The 15,921-nt window shown below is 39.7% G+C and overlaps 1 protein-coding gene across 1 annotated transcript in view; it reads left to right on the forward strand.

Moving 5' to 3' along the window:
• Positions 1–2,416: 2,416 nt before the first annotated feature.
• The window catches only part of si:ch73-335l21.1 (insulin receptor substrate 1-B), a 60,500-nt gene continuing 46,995 nt past the window's right edge, over positions 2,417–15,921 (forward strand). Inside the window, exon 1 of the mRNA XM_023274982.3 lies at positions 2,417–3,311. Within this exon, the coding sequence (XP_023130750.1) occupies positions 2,963–3,311 (349 nt within the window). The 5' untranslated portion in view covers positions 2,417–2,962. The remainder of the gene's footprint in view (positions 3,312–15,921) is intronic.

A 15,921-nucleotide genomic window follows, 5' to 3' on the forward strand; every position in this document is an offset into this window, starting at 1 on the left:
AGACACATGAGGTGATAAGAACTTTGAAGAATTTACTTTTCAGTGTCCTAACTAACTGTTAATGAGTGACTGGACCCTACATTCTTCCATAAGTGGGTCAAAAATGATGAGAATCGGTGTGTTTTTATGCCATTTTTGTCATTTTGTCAAGAATAATCATTTGTATTATTGTTTGCATTATATTTTTGTCCACACAAGAATGATTTCATGTTTGAAATATGATTATTTTCACTTTACAACAGATTTGATACATATTGATAATTGAAAAAGAAGAATATTACACAGATCAGTGATAAAGAGCTTGGGGTAGTAGTACAAATATTACATTTTTTTTTAAAAGTCGAAAAAGTAACTTAAAAATTGAAATAGAATGATATCACAAATATGTTTTTTGAGGAATAGCTGGAAGATGAAATGATAAAAACTTTTCATGACAAAGATGTTGCAAGAAAACGACCTCACTGGGTCATTTTTGACTCAATTATGCATGTATGGGTTAAGAAAATGTTCAGTATTCACAGTTGTTTAATGTTACTCATCTGTCAAGCACTTTGTACATCCCTTTTTTGCCCGGTGGTTCGAGGCAGGAGCTTGACAGGCGTTGTGCAAATGTTACAAGGTGATGGACAGAAGTAATGGAAGAAAAGCCTGAACTTCAAAAGAGCAATTCCTGCTGCATTTTAAGGTGACCCTCTATAGTCACCAGTGGAAGGAATGTTTGCTGGTCACCTAATCGGATCGCTGTCCTTTAACCCTCCTCCTGTTATGTTCATTTCTCATGAACAGCAGTAATGTTTCTGGGGTACGTTAATCATCCAAAAATGGCATAAACCAAAAAATCCCAATAAACATTGCTTATGTCTCATTATTAACTCCATTATGAACTATTTCAATCAGTTTTTAGTGCAGTGGAGTTGTTTACCTCTCACACATCATGGTTCAATGAGGATAATTCACTTGTTTTTCATAAAAGATGCATGTTAAAACCTGATTTTTAAAAAAATATACACTGGAATAATGCACATATATAATACAACAGTTTTACATGACATTTTTTTGTTTACATTTTATTTTACATTTTGATTTTTTTTCTTTTTATGGAGTTAATATATTATCACAAAACACCTCTTCTGTTCAGGGTGGGGTTGCAAACATGTGAAATGAACCATTTTCATGTTATATGTTGATTACAGTTATTAAGCCAAGCAGAAGTTTCATACTAAAAAAATACTTTCAACATTTTCGTTTATTTATTTATTTTTGGCTTTTTTTTCTTCTTTAAAATGGGTCAATTGGACCCGCAACGTAACAGGATGGTTAAAAACATCTGGATTCACTCAGTGGTTGAGAATCTGTCAACAGCTGAGAAGCTCAATAAACAAATAGATATATTGTGATTATAATAATTCATGCCTTTAAAGCTGTATGTTTTGTTTATTTATTACTCCGCCAAGGACCGCGGTGGAATTATGTGATGTTCGGCGCTGGTTTGTCTGTCTGTCTGTCTGTCTGTTAGCAACATGATTCAAAAATGGACTAACGGATTTGGATGAAATTTTCAAGGAAGGTCAGAAATGACACAAGGACCAAGTGATTAAATTTTGGCAGTGATGCGGCTTATAGTCTGGATCCATGGATTTGTGAACAATTTCTGTATCATTGCGAGATAGGCACAGTGTCACTGTAACCATGACAACAAATGAACACTACATGTCAGCTATCTGCTGATGATCACATGATTGTGATCCTACTACAAATTGACCGCTGTGGACTTATCGGGACTTATTCGGCAGAAATGATACAAGGACTGAGCAGCCTTGGAGGAATTCTGCTCTCTGAGTGCTTTTCTTGTTTACGATATTATATTGATTAAAAAAAGTCACCACAATTACAAGGGAGATCAATGGAAAAAAAACAAAAACAAAAAAAGGAGATTTAAATTTAATTTTTTTCAACTGTTTTGAGATTCAGTTTGGTCGTCAGGGGGGTGGGACAAGAGAAAAATGGCATTTTAGGGGCAACTCTAGACTTGTTTGGTATTTTTAAAAATATTTTTAAACATTATTTTCTCCTATTGCTTTAAGATTTGGTCTCAGGACAAGTACATTTACACAACCATTGTATGTTTTAGTATTTTGTACATGGTTTAGTTAAAAATTTGTTGGGTGGGACGTAAACTGTGCTCCAATTCTGGAATGACCCGGTTAATATTTTCATGATGTATCTTTTTTTGTGTGTTTTATTGGCTGCTGCAGTGTCCTATACGTTCTGTCCGTGTTTATCATTAAAATCGAACCAGAGAGAGCTGAAATGTGAGGGGTGGAAGAAGAAAAAAAAACCGCTGGTTGAAAAGTGTGTTTTCGCAGCTTTTCGGGTGACGTCCGTGAACGCACCGTGTTCCAGCGTACTAGTACAGCGGTGAGTGACAGCGGCGGTGCTCCACGGCAGCCCGCTCCACTCCACGGTACGCCACGAGAACAGAGCCGAGCGGGGCAGGGGTGGGGGGGACGGACGGACAGACAGACGCGCAGACAGATGCGGCAGGACGGGCTCTGAGATGTGCAGTAAATGGGATTAAATCGCTCGGAAACACTCGCACTAGTAGTAGTAGTAGTAGTAGTAGTGGTGGAGAGTAGGGGGAGCTGCGCCGCATGCGCTCGTCAGTGTGCGCGTGGACAACTTGCGCAAAAGAGAGGCAAAACAAGCTAGAGAAGAAGAAGAAAACTAGCGACACTTGCAGTTATCAGCAAACCCTCGTTCAGCTTTTTTAAATTTGTTGTACCTCCGGGGCTGTGAGGAGCAGCGCCGACCTCCGTCTCCTCTCACATGCCTGCGTTGATGGGGGAGACAGGGAGGGGAGCGGAGCCGGGGGATGTTTGAACCTCCTCTCTAAACTTGCACACATACAACAAGAGAGATTAAGCAGGGGTGTTTGTTTTAGTTGGGACACGCAGGAGCCCTCATGGAGAGCCAGGTGAGCGAGCAGCACGGCTCCGAGGACGTGCGGCGGAGCGGCTACCTCCGCAAGCAGAAGTCCATGCACCGGCGCTACTTCGTGCTCCGCGCCGCCTCGGAGCGCGGTCCGGCCCGGCTGGAGTACTACGAGAGCGAGAAGAAATTCCGCGGCAAGGCCCCCGTGCCGAAGAAAGTGGTGGCGCTGGAGACGTGCTTCAACATCAACAAGCGGGCCGACTCCAAGAACAAGCACATGATCGTGCTGTACACCCGGGCCGAGAGTTTCGCCGTCGCCGCGGAGAACGAGGCGGACCAGGACGAGTGGTACCAGGCCATGGTGGACCTGCAGTGCAAAAGTAAGCCAAAATAAAGTCGCACACATACGCGCAAGCACGCATGCATACACTCGTGCACACCACACTGCATGGAGAGGAGAAACGTGGCAGTGTGTGCAGAAGCGCACTGCAGATCAGAACACGTTTCATTCCAGTGTTTTTGGAGAACATGCGGGGATGATTTCAAAACCATTACCGCCTGCCAAGAAGAGTTTACATAGGCCGGTTTGTTTTTGCAGCGTGGGTGCCTACCTGCCTCTCAGATGTTTTGGATTTTAGGCAGTGTTGTGTTCATTTTTGACACTTTAAAAAGCAGGTTCGAGCTGTTTACAAATGGCCCCTTGACTGGAGTTTGCGTAAACATCCGCCTCTGAGCTGCACAGTAGGGCTGATCCTCTCCGCCGCTTCTTATCACGCTGGTGTCACACTCGATATTTGCTCCCAGTTGTCCCCCTCCAGACTTGTTGGGTTTGTCTCCGTGGGCCTCAGCTGTGTGCTCTCTGTCCCAAGTCAACTGTACTCAAACACACCTCTGGCCTCTTGTTTACTTTGCCTGTTGGGCTTTTTTTTTTTTTTGCTTTCTGCTGACACTGCAATATTACATCAAAAGAGCAGAAAAGAAAATCAACCAAAAGCAGTCAGAGAAGCAGCTCCTGACTGCTGTGATCCGTTCATTACGTTTTAAACTGTATTCACTGATTGGTAAATGATGTGCTGACAGCTTAGGGCAGGGGTGTCAGAATCATTTTAGTTCAGAGGCCACATTCAGCCCAATTTGAGCTCAAGTGGAGCAGTAAAATCGCAATACAAGAACCGATAAGTAAACACAACTTCAAATTTTCCCCTTTGATTTAATGCAAAAAATGCATTCTGACAATAATCACATTTAATGAACGATCTTTTTACAGAATATTATCAACAAACGTGAAATTTCTTAAGAAAAATAAGTGACATTTTCACAATATTATGCCTCAGTTGATTATTTACACGTTACAACTTACAGATCGCAGAGTGTCTACAAAGGCACAAAACATTTAGTCACAGGTATCTGGAACTGAAAATTCTAGTATTTTACTTTATGATCAAAACGACAAAAGTCAATCAAAAAGCAACAAAATGTTACAAAAGCGAGACACAAAGTGACAAAAAAGTAGACAAACAACACAAAAATGACCCAAAACGACAAAAACAACGAATAAAGTGAAACACAAAATGACAAAAATAAGACAAAAAACACAAGCGAGCCAAAAAGGAAACGCAAATCGACAAAATCGAGAAACAAAATGGCAAAAGCCAGACAAAAAAAGACTAAATATTACAAAAATGAGACACAAAGCGACAAAAAATAGACTGACACAAGACAAAAAAACGACCCAAAACAACAAATAAAACGAAACACAAAATGACAAAAACACGAAGCAAAACGACAAAAATCTCACAAAAAACAATAAAATATTACAAAAATAAGACAAAAAACACAAGCGAGACAAAAAGGAAACGCAAAACGACAAAAAGAGAAACAGAATGACAAAAACATGAGACAAATGACAAAAGTCAGACAAAAAACTGAAAACAAGACAAAATATTACAAAAGCGAGACACAAAGCAATAAAGAAAGACACAAAATGACAAAAAAAATGAGACAAAAAACAAAGACTAAAGCAAAACACAAAAAGACAGAAATAAGACAAATAGCGCAAGTGAGACAAAAAGGAAACACAAAATGAGAAAAAAGCGACAAAAGGCAGCCAAGACAAGACAAAATATTCCAAAAACGAGACACAACATGACAAAAGAACAATGAGCAATATAGTATTTTACTATATGATCAAAACAACTTGTCAAGCTGGAGAAATGATTTTAAATTCCCATTCATTTCCACATCTGTGTAGTAATTCTGACCACCGTGCCACACAAACTAAAGTGGGAACTATTAAGGAAGAAGGTTAAGTTTTCCCCCTGCCTTGTAAATGTAGAAAATGTATACATAAAAATGCATGAAAGTTGTGGCAGTGCATCAACAATAGGGCTCAACCAAACCAAACCCTGTCATACTGAAGCTGCTGACTCATATCATATCGCACAATGTTCAGTGTCTTTAAATATTTTCACAGTAAATAATCATTTTCACCTTTGCAATTGTGACACTTTGCAGAGTCCTTCCATGGGCCGTTAGACACCCCTGGCTCAGTGTCACATTTCTCCTGCAGTGGATTTTGTTGCCTAACTGTGCAAATGGCTTGAAGCTCCCCCCAAAAAATCACCCACATAGATTTTTTTCTCAAACGGTGTGTGTGTTTGTATCAGCCGCCTGTGTAAACACAGCTGTCGGAGTAATAGCGTTAAGCACAGCAACTCCAGATCACCTGTTCAGCCGTCCTACCTCTCGATGCGAGAGGCCAGACAGGCCACAAGGGACGCATGACGCAATCCTGGCAAACGAAGATACGAGTTCAAGGTGCTTCTTACACATGACCTGCTGCTGTGTTACATAAAGCAGCTGATTAGTGGCGAAGGGAAAAAAAGCACCTGAGAAGAGATAACAGGCCCCACTTGAAATGTTGCACTGCCGTTCAGTAGTTTAGGATCACGTACAAATGGCCTTATTTTTGAAAGAAAAGCATTTTTTTTCAATGAAGATGACATTAAATGAATTAGAAGTACAGTCTAGACCAGGGATGTCAAACTCATTTTAGTTCAGGGGCCACATTCAGCCCAATTTGATCTGAAGTGGGATGGAGCAGGAAAATCACAGCATAATAGAGAAACAAAATGACAAAAAATTAGACGAACGACACGAAATGAAACAAAAAAGCGAAAAAAATGGACCAGAAATCACACAAACAAGACAAAAAAGAAACAAAACGACAAAAACATGAGCCAAACAACTAAACAAAGACAAAAAACAGCAAAAACAAGGTAAAATCTTACTAAAATAAGGCACAAAACGACAAAATCAAGAAACAAAATGACAAAAAATGAAATGACACGAAATGAAACAAAAAAGTGAAAAAAAGGACCAAAAATCACACAAACTAAACAAAAATGACAAAAAACAAACAAAACAACAAAAACACGAGACAAATAAACAAAGACAAAAACAGCAAAAACAAGGTAAAATCTTACTAAAATGAGGCACAAAACGACAAAATCGAGAAACAAAATGACAAAAAATGAAACAAACGACACGAAATGGAACAAAAAAGCGAAAAAAAATGGACCACACAAACGAGACAAAAATGACAAAAAAGAAACAAAATGACAAAAACATGAGCCAAACAACTAAACAAAGACAAAAAACAGCAAAAACAAGATAAAATCAAATACAAACCAAAAACACCCCCAAACTACAAATCCACGTCACCTGATTGTGTGCAAAGGTCAAATGCACAGAAATCCCTGTTTTATAGGCTGGGGCTCAGCAGGTGAGTGTTCCCGGCCTTCCAAGGAAACGAGACAACGAGCCGACTCCAGCATCATCATGCCGTCGCCGCCATGAGTTGTCTTTGAAATTACAGGTCCGGTGTGCGGCGCGGCACTGCACTGCGCTGAGGGCTTCTCGTCTCCTTCCTTTGTCGTTCCAAGTGTTGGGTTTCTTGTGTAGATCACCCTCGCTGACAGTGACAAAGGGCTGCGGCTGGCTGCTGTGTAAACCCCAACGCTGGCAGGCATTTTTTTGTGGTATGCGCTGCAGCCCGTACGCAGTTTCTGCTTGTCGAAAAACGAGGCCACACGCACATGGATGCAGGATCACGGGCCCGTGCAGGGACAGCTTTGCAAGAGAGGGGGAGATGCAGATTCACACTCAGTTGTACGTGTGAAAATGGCCAAACACACACAGCGCCGATAGGATTCTTTGCTATTTCACGTTTTCTATGAAAACTCACACTTTTATTCATGTGCTAACATAATTGCACAAGGATTTTCTAATCATCAATGAGCCTTTCAACACCGTTTCAACACAAGCAAAGAACACCAAATGTCCTGCTGTAGGCTGTAAGAGAGAACACACGAGTCTCTATATCAGGGGTGTCAAACTTGAGGTCTGCGGGCCAAAAGCAGCCCGCTAGAGAGTCCAATCCGGCCTGCAGGACGACTTTATGAAGTGTAAAAATTCCAGAGAAGACATTAACTGCAGATTGTAAATTAGTAAAACTATAAATTTTAAATAATTTCTAGACCATGACAAGTTGTCTTGATCATAAAGTACAATACTAGATTGCTCATTGTTCTTTTGTGTCTCATTTTATGTCATATTTTGACTTGTTTTCGTTGTTTTTTTTTTGTCTGACTTTTGTCGTTTGTCTCATGTTTTTGTTGTTTTGTTTCTCGTTTTTGTCATTTTGTGTCTCCCTTTTGTCTCGCTTGTGTTTTTTGTTGTTTTATTTTGTCATTTTGTGTTTGGCCTTATTTGTTGTTTCGTGTGTCGTTTTGGTTGTTTTGTTTCTTTTTTGTCATTTTTTTCTTGTTTTTGTTCACTTTTTTGTCGCTTTGTAAGTTTGTAGTGAAATTTTTTCTCTTTTTTGTTTTGTTTTGTGTCATTTGTCTCATTTGTTGTCATTTTATTTCTCGATTTTGTCTTTGTGCCTTATTTTTGTAATATTTTGTCTTGTTTTTGCTGTTTTTTGTCTTTTTTTTTAGTTGTTTGTCTCATGTTTTTGTCGTTTCTTTTTTTTGTCATTTTTGTCTCATTTGTGGTTTTTTTTGGTCTTTTTTCTCCATTTTTTTTTTCGCTTTTTTGTTTCATTTCGTGTTGTTTGTCTCATTTTTTGTCATTTTGTTTCTCTGTTATGCTGTGATTTTCCTGCTCCGGCCTACTTCAGATCAAATTGGGCTGAATATGGCCCCTGAACTAAAATGAGTTTGACACCCCTGCTCTATATGCTCCCAGCATCTGAAGAACTAAAGATCTAGTGGATTACTTATTTTTGATTGCATATCACTATAACAGAATGTTAGCCCTGTGCGGCTAATGTGTCTAATACTACCATTAGCTTTAGTCTAAGGGTCAGAGAGTGTATTCTCAAGACTTTCTCTAAAAACCTACAAATCCCAGTGTCGGATAATGGGTAATTACACCCATGGTTAAAAACTTTCTTTGTTGGCCTTTCTTAATCAGACCCTGATCCCAAAAAAGGGGATGTTTAACAAATCATGGCACTTCTCTAATTCAAAATTGGCTGATTAACTGCTGCCTACTTCATTCAAGAAGAGCAGGGTGTTATTATGGAGAACTACAAAGAATGTAAAAATTTGTAATGGTGAAAAGCGCTGTTACCGCACATGATGCAAGGAGAAATGCTGGTAGAAAGCTTGAGTTTCTACATTTTGCCAATGCAGCTGCTTAATACTAACATAACAGCAACACATTAGAGCTACTAAAGTTTAGACTTCATTCATTTAAACATGATAGTCAAGAAGTGCATTTAGGTCTGACATCCCATGATGGATATGTGGAAATCGTTTTAATTTTGGCCAACTCAAAGTGAAATTATTGCTACTGATTGCATATTCTCTGTAAATAATACCAACTGACTGATACATTTTCAAATCTGGGTTCTATTGGCTGCAATATCTGCGGTGTAAATCGGACTGGGCAACAATCAGATTCAAACATAACAACAAAGTTTTGAATACATGTACACTGCTGTTCAGAAGTTTGAGGTCACTCAGACAATTTCATGTTTTTCATGAAAACTCACACTTTTATCCATGTGCTAACATAACTGCACAAGGGTTTTCTAATCATCAATTAGCCTTTCAACACCATTAGCTAACACAATGTAGCATTAGAACACAGGAGTGATGGTTGCTGGAAATGTTCCTCTGTACCCCTATGGAGATATTCCATTAAAAATCAGCTGTTTCCAGCTAGAATAGTCATTTACCACATTAACAATGTCTAGACTGGATTTATGATTCATTTAATGTTATCTTCATTGAAAAAAACTGCTTTTCTTTCAAAAATAAGGACATTTCTAAGTGACCCCAAATGTTTGAACGGTATGTGCAGCTCCTACATTTTCAAGTCTTCGGTGTCTGAGTGTCGATTGAAGTCCTCATACCTCATTGCTCTCCTGCCTCATCCGCTCACACTCTACTACTGCCAGTACAGGAAAGTATCTGCCCCCTCCATTTGTCTCAGTGGGCAGACAGAAGAATTCACAGCCTGTCGACAGCAAACAGGGTGAAGCTGAGCGGCGCAGAGCCAGGAGATGCTGCACTGTGTCTCACATAGTTTCCAGAAGACCACTCCCTCAATTTGATACCTGCACAGCTGCTCGTATTGCCTCTTTAACCCTCCTATTGCGTTGAAATTTACTAACATCTTTTATGCATGGGCTCAATTTGACTCCAGCAAATTAAACCTCCAGAAAATTATTTGTCCTCATTAAATTAGGAAAATTCATTAGATATGAAGAAATAAAATGATGTCAGTCATTTATTTAGTGACATAAAACATTGAATGGGTTCAAATTGACACTAAGGATAATAGAAGGATTAAAGCTTTGCTGCATGGGTGAAGTTCTCTGCTGTACACCTCAACTGAAGGTAGAATCAAAGTTCTGGGTTGAAGTTTGGATTGCTTTTCGTCAATACAGTAGTAGTGCAGTATGTGGTGGATGCACAGTAAATACTATGGAGGTCTAATGCTGTCATATTACACTGTGCTTTAGGCCTGGGAACGTCACCTAAAGTGGCCTAGAATCCATCCAGTATCACACGGGCTCCCCTCGAGCCGGTGGTAATTAAACATGAGCCAGCTGCCGTGCAGGACGGGATCTCAGTTATTTATTCAGCTGAGTCCAGTAAGACCCTTTCAGGCAGCGAGTACAGTATCAGGCTTGAGGGCAGCTATTTGCTCGTCTATTAGGAGGCAGTCGAGTGTGTAAAGGTTTAACCTCCACGAGACGGGCAGCAGCACGGCCCTGCAGTCGCTGTTTGCCAGGAAATCGTTCCCGCAGCTCGGGCAGCACCTCAGGAGTTGGTGTTGACTTCAATAAAACAGTGCGATAGAGTTAAACTTTGGAGCCAGTAGCATTAAATAAGAGAGAAACACTATCTACAGATACACCCACACATTCACAAACATGCCAAAACATACACAGCTAAAAGAAGACAGAGGCTGACAGCAGCACAGCCAATGATGTAATGCGAAAACTGACCTTCCCTGCTACTAGCGGCCGATCGTTTTGGGCTTTTGAATGGCAGATTCTGATTTGTAGAGCAGGGTAGCTCATAGCGGATATGCAATGCCAATATAAGCACTGGAATACGTAGTTAATGATGAATTGTTCTAGTTGTTTAGCATTCTGTACTCATGTTCAAAGTAATTTGAAGATGAGAGGACACCAGTCTTAATTACTGGCAAAAATATACAACTTTTGCTGAGTCTAATTCTGAATTGGGAGAATTTGTTGCTTTTTTTTCTGACATATATAATATAATGGCAATTTTTAAACAATTTTCTGACATTTTCAGAGCAAAATGAACTAGAAAAGCACTTAGAGAATTCAGTACTCTGCCAAGGCTGCTCATTTCCCCCATATGGCATTGTCAGAAACGCAGCTTTTTTCTTCTAGAAATGCAGTATTTGTATTTGATGATCAGAAATCACAGCAACGTAGAATGTGGCCATTTAATATAGATGTACCCACAGACAAAATGACCTTGCACTGAGCACAGGCGTGTTTATACCTGTGTACGTTATGTACGGAAACCGAATCGCGTGACCTAAATATTTTGTGGGCAGCGGGAATTGATTGGACTCTGAAACACCTCCACAATTTAGTCAGTTGTTCCTTGTATCATTTCCAACGGATAAGTCCCAATAAATTCGCAGCGGTTTGTAGTAGGATCACAATCATGTGATCGTCAGCAGGCAGCTGACGTAGTTTTCACTTGTTGTCATAGTTGCAGTGGACACGATGCCGCTATCCGGCAATGATACAGAAATCTTTAATAAATCCGTGGATCCAGACTATAAGCCGCATCACTGCCAAAGTCTAATGAGGTGGTCCTTTTGTCATTTCTGACCTTCACGGAAAATTTCATCCAAATCCGTTAGTCTGTTTTTGAGTAATGTTGCTAACAGACAAACAACCGGACAAACCAACACCAATCGTCACATAACTCCACCGCGCTCCTTGGCGGGGTAATAAACTATAATTCAATTTAAATCATGCAATAATAAAAATAATGTTGATTTCTTCTAACCAAGAGCTGTCTATCCATTTACATGGTTTTGTTTTGATCTTCTGAGGTTTGTTGACATCGCTGGAGTACACTAAATCTCTGTGGAATTTAGTTTTCCGTGTTCAAAGCTCCAACAAAAAAAATACATTTTAAACAGAGGAGCAACATCTGTTTCCAAATATAATCATATGGTTATTCTTGCTGATCCGTAGACCAGTTTCACCCTAAACCTGCTCCTGATTAGGCTTGTGGATTATCGTCATGTCATTGTTGACACCCATAGAGGCCCATAGATCAGATATAGTTGCGCCACTTGTAGCTGCAGCCAGTGTTTCTCAGTGAACCGTACCAAAGGCTTTATGAGAAAGTGCATGTTAGAGTAAAATGTGTTTTGTGATGTACATCTGAGCTAGAAGATCTCGGTCAGACTCTCTCTGTTTCTAAAGCAGGGGTGGCAAACCTGCGGCCCGCAGGCCAACAGCGGCCCGCTAGAGGGTCCCATCTGGCCCACGGGACGACTTTGTAAAGTGTAAAAATTCCAAAGACATTAACTAAAAATTGTAAATTTGTAAAACTGTAAATTTAAAATAATTTAGTTTGTGCCTTTTGTCATATTTTGTCTTGTTTTTGTTGTTTTTTGTCATGTTTTTGTCTGACTTGCCATTTGTCTCTTGTTTTTGTCATTCTTTGTTTCCTTTTTGTCTCACTTGTGCTTTTTGTCTTATTTTTGACATTTTGTGTTTCACTTTATTTGTTGTTTTTAGTCTCGTTTTGTGTATTTTGTTTGTTCGCTTGTGTTTTCTGTCTGTTTTTCTGTGGCTTTGTGTCTTGTTTTTGTAATGTTGTGTTTTGTCTTTTTTTTTTTTTCAGTCTGACTTACCTGAGGTTAAATGTCTTGTTCCTTTATAGACACACTGTGATCTGGAAGGTTGTAATGTGTAAATGATAAACTGAGGCATAATGTTTTTGAAATTGAACTTACTTTTCTTAAGAAATTTCAGTTTGTTTATGATGTTTTGTAACATGATAGTTCCTTAAATGTGAACATTTTCAGAATGTACTTTTTTGCATTAAAACAAAGGGAAACATTTGGAGTTGTCATCATTTATAGGTTATTACGCTATGATTTTACTGGTCTGGCCCACTTGAGATCAAATTGGGCTGAATGTGGCCCCTGAACTAAAATGAGTTCACCCCTGCTCTAAAGTGTTTCTATCCTGTAGTGTTGTTTGGCTGCTCTGGCCCATGAGATCTGGATCTCACCGTTGGTTCGCTGAGCTGGCCGATTAAATGTTAAGCCATGCTTAAGCACTGCTCATCTCCCTAATTAGGCAGTAATTATTGTCTCAAGGGTCAGCCGCTGGTATCGCTGCTAACGAAGTCAGAGATGGGTGGTTACTGTTGAAACTTTTTCAAGTGCCACCATGTCTGCGTTTTCCGCTGATCGACAGCTGTAGTGGAGGTCGACTAGAGCTCTATTAGAGCTTCAATCCAGGCTGAAGAGCGTTTAGCTGCCACTGGGTGCTACTCTGCATAAAGAGTTTGTGCACATTAACACCCTGTAATTTGATTTAACACAACAAGCCGGCCTGCCAGGTTTCAGTATAGCCAGCTTTGGCGTGTTGTGATGCAGCTGTTCATTGCATTGGGTTTACAGTGAAAAAATTGTAGTTAGAAATGGCCTTGAGCACTCTGCTGCTGAGCGTTGGGGTCGGCTCAGTGGTGAAGCAGCCCCGTCAATTAAGTGCTCTGGTTTGATTGACAGTAAAGCAAGGCCAGGAGCAACATAATCCATCTGGTCAATGGGTGCCAATACGTTGAGCACGATAGAGCCATGGGCTTTTAAATGCATAGTAACCTTTTATAGCAGTCCGTATTGATCGCTGTTGGTTGATACTAGCCCATTACCGCTCTCATAGTGGAGGGCAGGAAGTTCATGAGATGGTATTTATCAGTCTTACAGTGAATGCATTAGAAACAAGGACAGAAATGAGTGGAAAAACCCACCTCATTATCTGCAGGCTGTTTCTCTGGGGGATGCAATATAATATATATAAGGTGTATTATAACACCAGCATAGAGGCCGAGATTAGAGGTGGCAATCTATGCAAATTTAACACTGTTCTTCTGTTCGCCAATATTAAGGAGCCCTTATGCATTGCTTTTGGGAGTGAAATCCCATCAAAGGAATTCCTCTCAGCATGCACACCTCTCGCAAATATCACCGATAAAAAGGTATTAATATCAGGTTGATTAATAGTATATAGCTACATATGCTAAAAATATTTATATGTACTCTAATAAAATATTTAAGTCCAAATGCTTAAAAAAATCTGAGTTTTCCTCGCTCAGAATGGCTATTACAGTGTCATTGCCATAAACAATAATCTGCTGGTGCAGAGGGTCTGTGTTACTTCATTTGACAACAATCTGTGCGTTTTCCTTTTTATTCCCTTAATCTCCACCTACTTTATTCTGTCTTTCATGCTTGTTTTTGGTAGATTTTTTTTCTTACTTGAACATCTGGGGTCTTGGTCACTGCCTCTTATTATATAAAACATAAATCTCGTCCTGCACGATACAATCAACTTACTGATGTTTTTCAGGACTTCCTGGTTGTAATGCGATGTGATAGGACAGATAATAAAACTATCTAGGTGTGTCTGGATATTTCAGACATGTAGCCCAAGGGCTCAAGTAACAAAAGAATTAAGTAGAGGATTAAAACTGTAAGCTGTACATGCAAGAGGAGGATATTATTCTTTAAAAGTTGCTATTCAACAATGCCACAATAGTAGTGCTTGTAAGATATAAAGTGCTAGTGCTTCTGCAATGTCTTGTTTTGAGTTGATGCTGGACAGTGAGGCTCCAAATACTAGCTGGAGTAAGTTTCTTGTGCCTCACTTCTGATTCCAACTGAGTTTTTCCAAACTCATCCACTTAACATCCAATTTTCATACCTTTGTTTGGTCTTATTTCATAACTGTCAGCTACTGCTGCCATTATAGAATTATATTAATCTGTGCTGGGCCCATTATTATTCACTATTTATATCAATAATCTAATACAGAATATTCCAAACTCAACTTTTCATTTCTACGCTAATGACATTGTCATATACTGAGCAGCACCCACTCTTGCTGAGCCCTTTCAGTACTTACAACTTGTATTTTGCATTGAGATCAGCGCTGTCTGGAAAAATTTTAACAAGAAATGGTGAACAAAATGAGTTGGTATCTACTTTTAAATATCTAGGATTTTTAATTGACGACCATTTGTCCTTTAAGGAGCAAATTCATTATATTGTAAAAAAAAAATGAAACTCATATTAGGATTTTACTGCAGAAACAAGTCTTGCTTTTCTTTTTGTGTGAAACAGAAATTGGTAGAAACAGCCTTTTTGCCTGTCTACCTTGTCTGTGTGCAAGTGTTATATTTGAGCAAGTTTTAATGTTAATTTTATCTGTTCTTTACTGTTTTTAATGTGACTATGCTGCTGCCCTCTTGACCAGGTCTCCCTTGTAATTAAGATCTCTGTTCTCAGTGGGACTAATCTGGTTAAGTAAACAGTAAATAAAATAAATATAAAGTGTGTGTAACTGGAATTTCAATTTAGATTTATTTATATCAAAATACAATGTATCCGCTTTGGCAAATTTCAAACAAAAAACCCACATTTTCTAAAATATATTATTTTGTTAAAAGCTCAGTTTGGACTAAAATGGTCCTAAACACAGCTACACTGTTTGTTCTAAAGAGTTTCCAAGAATGTTTAGTAACTGAACCAGACTGACCGGCCGTGGCCAAGATGGCTCCGAGTTTGGGGAGCTGGTTTTTGGAGAACTTCAGCTGATTTTCACAGATTTTGTTTTTTTTTTTGTGTGTGTGTGTGTGTGTGTGTGTGTGTGTGTGTGTATCTTGTCAGGGGACAAACCTTGAATGCGTCACCAATCATTTCATGTGTGTGTGTGTGTGTATGTGTGTGAGTGCAAACTTGTGTTTGTGTGCGCTTCTGGCTAATGCAAACCATATGTGAAATTAGCCTCTGGCAGATGCTGGTGTTGGGGAAGCACTGTGTCCCCGAGTGTGGGCCCAGATAGGGGGATTACAGATGGTAGAGATGGATGAAGAGTTAGGAAGTAGAGGAGTTGAAAAAGAGTGAAACGGGTCCACATGGCAGCCAGAGATTAGACCAACTGTTTTCACTGCTGGGTGGCTCGCTTCTCTCTCAAATATGTGCAAGGATAAAAAGCACACAGCTGTCTCCTATCTGTCTGCACTAGTAAGCTGGCAGGGCAGTCGGGGGTGGTGGTATTTGGGGGCACAGTGGCAGAGATAGAGGGTAGAAAATGGGATTTGACCCTCAGAAGTGTCTTTGCAGTGTTTTGGCGCAGCTCAGCGTGTTAGGGCAGTGAGGTCAGAAACTTGAAACAGA

The sequence above is a fragment of the Amphiprion ocellaris genome, chromosome 23 (assembly GCF_022539595.1).
Source record: "Amphiprion ocellaris isolate individual 3 ecotype Okinawa chromosome 23, ASM2253959v1, whole genome shotgun sequence".
NCBI classification, from domain to species: domain Eukaryota; kingdom Metazoa; phylum Chordata; class Actinopteri; family Pomacentridae; genus Amphiprion; species Amphiprion ocellaris.